At 34.7% G+C, this 11186-nt stretch overlaps 1 protein-coding gene across 1 annotated transcript; it reads left to right on the forward strand.

Moving 5' to 3' along the window:
- The first annotated feature begins 302 nt into the window (after positions 1-302).
- LOC127086412 (myosin-2) lies at positions 303-11186 on the forward strand. Its single transcript, XM_051027172.1, has 24 exons — positions 303-1417; positions 2096-2197; positions 2296-2439; positions 2526-2676; positions 2790-2817; positions 2948-3116; positions 3482-3545; positions 3689-3702; positions 3792-3876; positions 4190-4293; positions 4402-4540; positions 4681-4799; positions 5138-5290; positions 5370-5459; positions 5577-5654; positions 5809-5967; positions 6684-6881; positions 7213-7418; positions 7496-7631; positions 8026-8155; positions 8365-8472; positions 8561-8679; positions 10095-10307; positions 10391-11186. Exons 1-24 carry the CDS (start codon positions 1001-1003, stop codon positions 10874-10876), a joined length of 3612 nt encoding a protein of 1203 aa, XP_050883129.1. The 5' UTR covers positions 303-1000; the 3' UTR covers positions 10877-11186.

Consider the following 11186-nt stretch of genomic DNA (forward strand, 5'->3'; position numbering starts at 1 on the left):
AATTTCCTATTTCCTTTTCAACCATGCAATTTCCCCTTCTCCCAAATGGAACACAACACAACACAACAATAAACTACATGATCAATCTTTCCTTTGCCTCACTTCACCTCAAAGTATAGTAAATTAAACTCTAAGGAAACAATATCTCCTATTTATTATTTTTTCATATTCCTTTCTTCCCATTCCTCCCATATCTAAACTAACTTTCCAACACTTTTTCACCAAACACAACATAGTCATAAAAATAATATTTTACTCATTAATTTAATAGTCAATAAAAATATTTTTTTTTATTAAATTAACTAAAATTACTATTATGACTATCTAGTGAGATCCAAACGGTTTTATGAAGGAAGAATATTATTGTTCCTTCCTTCGACAACTCATCTCACAAAATATTCAAATTTTTCCAACAAAAAAAACCATCATCATCATCTTCACCACCATCACCACCAAATACTTTCAAGCTTTTTTTTTTTTTTTTTTTTACAATCATACAACACAGCAGAAGAAAAAAAAAAACCACTTCAACAACGTTAACAATTTTCTTTTGTGTGTGTTTGGTTTTTTGTTAACATCATCATCATCATTATCATTATAACAATTTTCTCTTGAGGGAGGTTGTTTGTTTTTCGCAACAACCTCAACCTCCTCGCTTCCAACCTCGTAACTTTCGCTTTCAGTAATGGAATGCTTTTCTCGATTTGGCAAATGCATTTCTGGATTTTGTTTTATCCTTTTTTCTTCGTTTTCTATAACCACTTCATAACCATTCAAACCCTTATCTTTTTTTTTCTCCCAACATTTTCCCCTTTTTCATTTGCATTTTCCTCGTAAAATCTCGAATGGGTTCTTCTTCGATTTCCCTTTTTTACACAATTCACAACATGGTTCGGTGAAATCTTGACTTGGCCATGTCAATTTAAACAAAAAAAAACCATCAAAATTTCTTTGAATTTTCTATAAAAATTCATTTTTTTTTGTTTTTTGTTTTACGAACATGATGTTATCAGCTTCACCATCTTCTATTGCGAGAAGCTCTTTGGAAGAGATGCTTGAATCTCTTCGCCAGAGAGACGAAAGTGAGAAGCCGAAAGACCTACCGCCGGCATTGCCAGCTAGGCCGATGTCGAGAGGTAGGTTGCCGCCGGCGAGAAGGTCTTTGCCTAAAAGCTTTAAGGTGGAGGGAGATGGTGAGAAATTGGGCCATAGAAGGAAAGGAAGTTTTGGGAACAAGAAGTTAATGTTGGATGTTGAATCTCCTTATGTGTTTGTTTCCGAAGAGAATTGTATTAGTGAACACCCTTCGCCGGGGCCTGTTTCTTCGATTCCGGTGGATGATTCTTCTGTTGCTTCTGTGACTTCACCTTCCCCGGAATTGGAACAGAATGACAATGTTTCTTATTTCATCAAAGAGGTAATTGTGGACTTGAAATCTTTGTGTTGTTGGTTGTTAATAATCGATGTTGTAACTTGCAATGGTAACTAGGTCTTGCTTCAAGTTTTAACAGTGGTTTCTTTGTGTTAATCTGTTTTTTTTTTCTTCTACTTTTTATATTTTATAGCTCTTGAATTATGAAGGTTTTGATGTTTGTATTGCATATGTAATGTAGTGTTAGAAAGACAAAAATGTTTGTGATATTTCACCAGTACCTTTCAGAGTTGCAAATAAAAACACATTGATAACAAGATTAAGGGTTTTTACTGTTGAATAGCATTGGGACGCGAAAAAAACCTTGCTGGACGCAGATCCAAAAATATGCTTAGATGATTAAAATTGATGCAAGGCTGTTTCCAATTTAAATTTAAAGATATCATTATACCTTGTTATTTATCGGCGGATACATTGTTTGTGTCATTGATACATCTAGTCTAACTTTCTTTTTGTTTCCGTTGTTTCCCTGAAGCCTTCCTATTGCTGGATTATGTAATTGAACTACATCAAAGTTACTTTGAACATATTATCAATATAGTAATTTATGCATCAGTGGTATATTTTGGTTTTGCATATTAATATTGGCATGGATTCAAGTCGAGAGGTTGATGACATGTGTGTTTCTGTTAAACTTCCTTTTTGTTTTTGGTTTTTCCACAGAAACTTCATGTTTGGTGTAGGCAACCAAAAGGGAAATGGGAACTGGGAAGAATACAGTCAACTTCGGGAGAACAAGCATCTGTTTCACTCTCAAATGGAGTAGTAAAGTTCTAAACTATTTGTGTCATTCTAAAATAGTATTCATTGTTGAATATACAAGATAATAACATGCTACTTTTGTCTGCGAGTTGTTGCTGCAGATTTTGAAAGTGGCTAGAATAGATCTCCTACCGGCTAATCCTGATATTTTAGAGGGTGTGGACGATCTTATACAGCTCAGCTATTTGAACGAACCCTCAGTTCTTCACAATCTTAAGTTTAGATATTCTCAAGATATGATATATGTATGTTTGCTTCCGTGGCTTTTTTTCTACTCAGATGATTATCTATGTATGTATTCTCATATTCTACTTTTGCTTTCTGTGTGCAGAGTAAAGCAGGGCCAATTTTAATTGCACTCAATCCCTTCAAAGATGTACAAATTTACGGAAACGAGTATGTCTCTGCTTATAGAAAGAAGTCTCTTGATAGTCCTCACGTTTATGCCATGGTAAATGCAGCTTATAATGAGATGGTAGGAGGTAAATGAAATTCCCCTTTCTTTCTCCTTTTTTGAAATCGTTAGAACGTCGTTGTATTGTATGATATATGATATGCTTATAAAGGTTTTCTGTTTACGTTCTGTTCATTGCAGATGACGTAAATCAGTCCATTATCATAAGGTCAGAACTCAATACATTAAAGGCTCTTTTTGCATATGTTCCTGAAATTGATAGCATCAAAATTTTATTGTAAAACGTAGATAGTCACTTGAAAACTTGTTAATAGTCACGGTTACAAAATTGTTTACAGCGGCGAGAGTGGAGCTGGGAAAACGGAAACAGCGAAAATTGCGATGCAATACTTAGCTGCTCTTGGTGGTGGAAGTTGTGGGATAGAAAATGAAGTTCTTCAGACAAATGTTATACTAGAAGCTTTTGGCAATGCAAAAACATCCAGGAATGACAACTCTAGCAGATTTGTGAGTTTTTGTTTCTTTTCATTTTGGCGAAACTTACTCCTGTTGTGTTGCTTGCTTTATTACAGTTCTACTTGAAATATTTTCTTTCAAATATGTCCATAAAAGACAAATTTGCAATTTCAATCTTCCTTTTACTTTTCTGAATGCCGTGTAGTGCAGTGTTGTGAAATAGCAGCCAGCTATAGCGACACTATAGCATTATAGAGTACTGGAACTAATCGACATTGTTATGTGACACACTGTTTAGTACAAATTGTTGTCAGATAGCGACTATTGTTGTAGCAGCATTTTATTGGCAGAAAATTTTGTGGATGGTATCTAATGGCTGGGCAGTTTAATTATTTTTCTTTTTTTATTTGGTGCAGGGGAAGTTGATTGAAATTCATTTCAGCGCAACAGGAAAAATGTGTGGGGCTAAAATTCAAACCTGTAAGCATGTTCATGTGAAATATGTTTCCTAAAGTTTGTTCTTTTCAGATATCCATTTTTTTTATTTATTAAGTCTACTGACTCGATTTATTCTGATGGCTTCTGTTTTTCATATGCCGATTCCCATATGCGAACATAAACAGTTCTATTAGAAAAGGTAACTTGTGGTTCTTATTTGAACATAAATGTGGAACTGAAATATTTAACTCTCTCAATTTCTTATATCATCTCGACTTCTTTCGGCAGTCAAGAGTTGTTCAACTGGCTGATGGCGAGAGGTCTTATCACATATTTTATCAACTTTGTGCCGGATCTTCACCTGATATTAAAGGTGTATTTTCTATACAACCTATCGATTAGTTGGCATACTTCTATACTTTCGTATCATCTTCGAGATCTCAATGACCATCTTTGAGATAATCTGTTTAAATATGACTTTGAGTTGGATTCTCCCGATATAATTTGGGAGGATCTCCTCTACTGTTTAATTTTATTTACAAACTTCAAACAGACACTTTCTAATTCATTGACAACTTCCGCATGCAAAGGCATAAATTACATTTGCCCTTTGATTTCTTCATCATCTAATTGAGCTAACTCGTACATATAATTATTCACGAAATCACATTCTTTCTACTATGCAGCAAGACTAAATCTTAGAGCGGCCGGGGAATATAAGTATCTAAATCAGAGTGACTGCATTACACTTGATGGGGTTGACGAAGCGAAAAAGTTTCATAGGCTGAAGGTATATTATTTGACAGGTCATTTATTGAATAATAACTTCAAGTTTCTTTACAGCCTCCTAAGATTTGATGTTATGTTTTTTCTCCTGGCATCTGTATTTTTCCCTCAGAAAGCATTGGATGTCGTTCAAATGTGCAAAGAGGATCAAGAACGAGCCTTTGAAATGCTTGCTGCGATATTGTGGCTGGGAAATATATCATTCCAAGATAATGATAATGAAAATCGCACTGAAGTGGTGAACGATGAAGGTAGAATGAATAATATATGCATAATGTTTTTATTATCGCCATATGTTGCAATTATATTTTATTTTGATTTTCCAGGACAAGGACAAATATTATGAAAATAAATCTTAAAAGTGACTTTTGTATACATTTTCTTTTGGCAGCTGTAAGCAATGCTGCTTCCCTGATGGGTTGCAGTTCTCAGGAGCTAATAACAGTATTATCTACACACAAAATTAAAGCTGGCAAGGATACTATCACCAAAACACTGACATTACGACAGGTCCATTTATTACTTGAACAATTCAGTTAGGGAATGTTTATTACGTTTTTTATTTTTTTTAATAAAAACTAGTCACTTATGTTCTTAAAAATAATAATCAGAGGAAAAAATCTAAAAACTATTTTAAATGAGAAGCTGTTTTGAGTAGCTTTTCTTGAACATCATTTTTATATCTATATATATTTTTTTTAATTCATTATGTTCTTAAAAATCCCTAAAATTTTTAACGTCTGAATATTTTTTCGTAATCTGTAACAAACAGGTTGGGAATCTATTCTTTAATTTTTTATAGCTAGTAGTTTTATTTTATTAGGTCTAACATCTTATTCAATATTCAGGCAATTGATGCAAGAGATGCATTAGCAAAATTCATCTATGCCAACTTATTTGACTGGCTTGTAGAACAAGTTAACAAGTCACTTGAAGTTGGTAAACGACGAACTGGGAGATCCATAAGTATCCTTGATATTTATGGGTTTGAGTCATTCCAGGTTTGCAATTTCTATTAACGGGCTTATCGTTCCTTTTTAGACTATATGTATGTGTTCTGATAATTATTTTTTTCTGTAGAAAAACAGCTTTGAACAGCTTTGCATAAACTATGCCAACGAGAGGCTTCAGCAACATTTCAATCGGCATCTGTTTAAATTGGAGCAGCAGGTCAGTGATTATGTTAAGCTTCAATTTAAACTAAAACTTATGAAATAGATAGCGTTCTTTAGTAAGCTTGATATGCATTACAGCAACACCACAACTTATATATGTATCTTGTTTCAGGACTATGAAATAGATGGCGTTGATTGGACCAAAGTAGATTTTGAAGACAATCAAGAGTGTTTGGATCTCTTTGAAAAGGTATTCATATAGTTTAAGCTTTCATCCATTTTATGGAAAATATGTACTTAGATTTTTCAAAAAACATAATTTTCTGGTCTCAGAATTATAGCCCACATTAACATTATTCTGTGAATTAGTATATACTCATTATGTACTGTTTGTAAATGTTCAGAAGCCTATAGGGCTACTCTCTCTGTTGGACGAGGAATCAAATTTCCCAAGGGCCACTGATTTAACACTTGCCAACAAACTTAGGCAGCACCTGCAAGCTAATCCTCGCTTTAAAGGGGAATGGGGAAAGGGTTTCAGTGTTTGTCATTATGCAGGAGAGGTTAGTAACTTCTCAGAATTTAAGACGCTTTGTCATTTGGTTGCTTTAAATTTTATTTGTTGCTTTATTTTTAACAGTCAAATTGATCCTTCCATTTAGTTGTTATGAAATATACTTCCTTTGTTTCTTTTTAACTTTCAATTTTTTAGAAAAATAGGTGTAATACAATATAAACGGTCAAAGGTATTCATTAAAAAAAATACAATTAATTTAATAAAAAAAGCAATAAAACTTTTTGATTTCCTTGTGTTGTGTAAAACTACCAGAAATGGCACTTAAAAAACGGACACAGTACTTGGTTGTAGCTTTCGAAGTTGAATCAATGCTGTAATTCACTTTTTAAAGCTTTTTATTAGTTTCTAAGGTATTGCAGATAGAGTATTCAAGTATTATGCATAGCTTCATGCTGATAGTATAAGACAGTAGAATAAAAGTACTGCTAAGTGTATCTATGTTATAGTAATTTGTGACTCATGTGATCGATTACATAATCATAAACATATGGTTCTTAATATGATTATTTAGGTTCTAAATGCAATTGTATCTTTCTCTCTCCCTACCTTTTACCAATGATTTTTGCTTATGTAGTTTCCTATTCCCTTGCAATTCACTAAAAAAAGTAACTTGGAATTTTGTGATAAAATATTTTGGCTGGGAATTTTTGTAAGTAACTTTGTACTTATGTTTCTGATCATTCTAATCTGGTCCTCAATCAGGTCGTGTATGATACAAATGGCTTTCTAGAAAAGAACAGAGATCCGATGCCTTCTGATTCTATTCAACTACTATCATCATGTAGTTGTGAACTGCTGCAGTCGTTCTCCAAGACGCTTAACCAGTCTCAGAAGCAATCAAATTCTCAGCATGTAGGTGCTTTAGATTCACAAAAGCAGAGTGTTGGCACAAAGTTCAAGGTATTCTTATAGCATTACTTGACCTAGCTTTACATCTTCAATATTTCCAAAGAAATGATTTTGACATTGTTGATTTGTCAGTTATAACTGTGGATACTGAGCTTAGATAAATGACACAGATAAATAAGAAAAATGGCATAATTTGTGGTGAATTAGGACCTAAGTAGCTCTGACACTTTGGATGAGTGTGTTTCTGGTGTCTGACACATGTAGTTAAATTCAAACACTGATATTTTCTTATATTATTATCAGTCAATGTGCCCATGTCAATGTTGTGTCTGGTGTCTGTGCTTTTTAGATTACGACTGACGTCATTCTTTCTTTGTATTAGGGTCAATTATTCAAGTTGATGCATCAGTTGGAGAGCACGACACCTCACTTTATTCGCTGTATAAAGCCAAATGCAAAGCAACTTCCTGGCATATATGATGAAGATCTTGTTATCCAGCAGCTCAAGTGTTGTGGAGTTTTGGAGGTTGTTAGGATTTCAAGGGCCGGATATCCTACTCGAATGACACATCAAGAGTTTGCTGAAAGGTATGGTGGTGAAACCAACTATATTTTAGGATTATCTTTAGTAGTATGCTGATATATACATTCCTGCGTATATATAGGTATTGCTTTCTGCTCCATGAGGCTTACACATCTCAAGATCCGTTGAGTGTCTCGGTTGCTGTTTTGCAACAATTTAATATCCCTCCTGAAATGTACCAAGTTGGCTTCACCAAACTGTATCTTCGAACAGGGCAGGTATGTCTGAGTAGCTTCGTGTTTTAATGGTATATAGTGCAAAGAACTGTGGTATTAGTGGATGGTTTGTGGTTTGGCTGGCAATTAGATTTATGCATGGATTAAACTGTACGGTTTTAGCAATTTTCAGTGGACCCTAAATGTATTGATGGTTTATGGTTTTGTTTATTCGTTCAAGACTTTAGTTACAATTGATTTGACCTAACAGTTGATATGTAGAAAGTTATTTATTTTTCATTTCACCACGGGTATTTTGGTTCTGAAATTTCTTTGCTTGACTAAATATTTAATCAGATATTGACTTCAATAGCTTTGTTTTAGCTGGTTTTTATATCAATTCATTGAATGGTTTATCTGATGCGATCATTTCTTGTGCTTTGGTTGATTTTTGTAGGTTGGTGCACTCGAGGATAAGAGAAAACATGTTTTGCAGGGTATACTTGAGGTTCAAAAATGTGCTCGCGGTCATCAAGCTCGCATTCATTACAATAAACTTAAGAATGGAGTGACAACTTTACAATCATGTAATACATGGATATCAATATTTGCATCAAAAATTTTCAGCTGGTTCTTCGTTATGCACTTTTCTATTTATTTTTTTAACATATTTTTCAAGATATTTTACAAAAAGAGTGGTTAATATTAAACAAAAAGAAACGTTGGTGCCTTTTTACTTGACCTCGGTCGTAGCTTGTGTGCATATATCTTAATTGTTACTTTGATTATATTGTAGTTGTTCGTGGAGAAATTGCGAGAAGGAAATATGGTGTTATGGTGAAGTCTATAACTATTTCTTCTGAAAATATTGAGGAAATACAGGCTATCATAACACTACAATCTGGTTAGTGTTTTTTTTTGTTGTTGTAAAGTTTACCATTGGTACAAGCATGACATATGATTTTCTTAATATTCATTTTCTTTTTATGTAGTAATCCGTGGGTGGCTGGTTCGAAAGCATGATAGTAGATTTAATAAGTTCAGGAAATATCTTGAGAATGGAAAATCTAGGCGAAGATCGCGATCGCGTTCGAAGATTCCAGAAGACAAGGTATTTTACTATGCATGTTATTATTTTAAAGGAAAAAAAGCAATAAATTCTATGCATGTTATTATTTTACTGTGCATGTTATTATTTTAAAGGGAAAAAAAGCAATAAATTCTAATCATATGTCCTTAAAGTTAATTTAGATAGTCATTGATTTGCGTCTTTTCAAGTTGATTTATACATGTAAATGGTATTCTCCTTTTTATTTGAAAATTGTCAATTTGGAGTTTCAATCCTAAAGTCATGTAGTATTCAGTTATTTCCGACCCATCATTTTAATGAGACAATTTGTTGGAATTTCCGCCTTAATTGCTAGTCGCCTTAATTGCGGCATTCAGCCTGCCTTCATTGCAGCCCCAACATCTTCATTGTGCTGGGTTTGAAGGGGTGGATTTAGTCCCATATTGCTAAGAGATGTGGCATGTGTATAAGTGGGAGCAATCCTCACCCTACAAGCCGGTTTTGTAGGGATGAGTTAGGCCCAACACAAATTCTAAGACAATTTGTTAAGAGTCTCATATCGGATAATATATGGCCTGAACATGAGTTTATAAGTGTGGGCAGTCCTCACTCTACCAACCGGTTTTGTAGGGTTGAGTTAGGCCCGACCACATTTCTTAACATGGTATCAGAGCCTCGTTTGAGATCCGGTGGACCACCTATCATGGTTTCTCGGGCCACCCACCATTTATTTCCACGCTCCAGTTGTCTAGTCCTGAGCGTGAGGGGGTGTGTTAAGAGTCCCAAATCGGATAATATACGGCCTGAACATGAGTTTATAAGTGGGGGCAGTCCTCACTCTACCAACCGATTTTGTAAGGTTGAGTTAGGTCCGACCACAATTCTTAACAGTTTGTGGAAGTGGTTGATATGAAGAATCCTTTAAGGATTGATCGGTTTCAGAAGGGCTATTTTGTTTTGCACTTTTTTCCTATTATTCGAAGATTTGTATAAGAAATAGTGAAAACATATTTGTTTATTTTCCCGAAGCAAATAGGCCCTTAGGTTTCTGAGTATATGAGGCCCCTGCCCTGGGTCTGGTTTGACACTGAGTATTGAAATACTTCGATTAAAGTGGAAGATAGATTTAAACTATGCTCCATACCTTCATTATGTTGTAATAGATTTGTTTAATTTGTTTGCATATAAAAAGTGTTTCTCGAACTTTTCATCACGCTTTTATGTGTTGATCCACACTTATGCACAATAAGCTTTATGTTTTAATCGGCAATAGTCAGAGGTGTTTGTTAAGCGATATCAAATTCTCGTGAACTGTTTCTGCTAGCTAACTCAAGTGAGACTTCAAATAGCTTTCTGTTAAGTTAATTCTTGTAGTTGTTATCCTATATTGCCGAGTACCATTAGATTTCGAAATTCTCAACCTTTCAATGTGATAAATGACTTGTTTTTTTTAACAGGATGCATTGAAAGATCGGGTCCAAAACCTGCCTTCGGCTTTAGCAGAACTCCAAAAGCGGGTTGCCAAGGCCGAAGCAACTATAGAGCAAAAAGAAGAGGAAAACACCGAGTTGAGGGAACAGCTAAAACAATTTGAGAAAAGGTGGATTGAATACGAGAAGAAGATGAAAACAATGGAGGAAATGTGGCAAAGACAAATGTCATCTTTGCAAGTATGTCTTCTATTTGTTAACTGTAAGCAAGCGTTTGAAACCTAAAAATTCTATGGAAGATTCTAATTGCAATTTCAATGCAGATGAGTCTTGCTGCAGCTAGAACCAGCCTTGCATCTGAGAATGTGAATGGTCAACCTTCAAGACATGATGTTGCATCACCGTTGCCTTTCTGTTATGATTCTGAGGACGCCACATCGATGGATTCTCGAACGCCTCGAACCCCCGGTTGCAGCACACCTTTGAAATATTCCACCAGTCTTTCTGATGCCAAAGCAACACTGAGAGATGGTCATGGTACTTTAAGCAGTCTGATGACAGAGTTCGAGCAGCGCAGACAGACATTCGATGACGATGCAAGAGCTTTGGTTGAGGTTAAATCAATAGGGCATTCTTCGCATTCGAGTTCCATTGATGAACTGCGGAAACTCAAACACGTGTTTGAAGGGTGGAAGAAAGATTACAAGACTAGATTAAGGGAGACAAAAGCAAAAATAAAATTAGGGAATTCGGAAATGGAAAAAAATCGGCGAAAATGGTGGGGGAAATTGAGCTATAGAGCACTATAACATTACAAAATGTTCTCTTTGCCAAAACAAAAACACAAAATTGGAAAATGATTGTTGTCATGAAAGTGTTTTTTTCCTTTTGAGGGAACATGTTTAAATGTGTTAAACTAGTGTACTAGTTGGTGAAGGGAAAACATGTTGTAAATCTACCAATTTTGTTACATGGTGGAAGATGTGTGTATAGTTGTAGTAGTTTAGGTTTGCATAGTCGTATTGAGTAGTATAGTTTTACTATGTACATTTTGTTGTTACTGTAATGTAAAACACTGCCTAAGGGTATAAATAGTGAGTCTTCATATCTTCACTCTAA

The sequence above is a fragment of the Lathyrus oleraceus genome, chromosome 5, assembly GCF_024323335.1.
Source record: "Lathyrus oleraceus cultivar Zhongwan6 chromosome 5, CAAS_Psat_ZW6_1.0, whole genome shotgun sequence".
In the NCBI taxonomy this organism is placed as follows: Eukaryota; Viridiplantae; Streptophyta; class Magnoliopsida; order Fabales; family Fabaceae; genus Lathyrus; species Lathyrus oleraceus.

Excerpts from the sequence above, each read along its gene's own strand:
- LOC127086412 (XM_051027172.1), top strand. The coding sequence starts at position 1,001 with ATGATGTTATCAGCTTCACCATCTTCTATTGCGAGAAGCTCTTTGGAA. Across the intron at positions 5,655-5,808 it reads GTTTGGATCTCTTTGAAAAG|AAGCCTATAGGGCTACTCTC; the intron begins GTATTCATATAG and ends GTAAATGTTCAG. Across the intron at positions 8,156-8,364 it reads AGTGACAACTTTACAATCAT|TTGTTCGTGGAGAAATTGCG; the intron begins GTAATACATGGA and ends ATTATATTGTAG.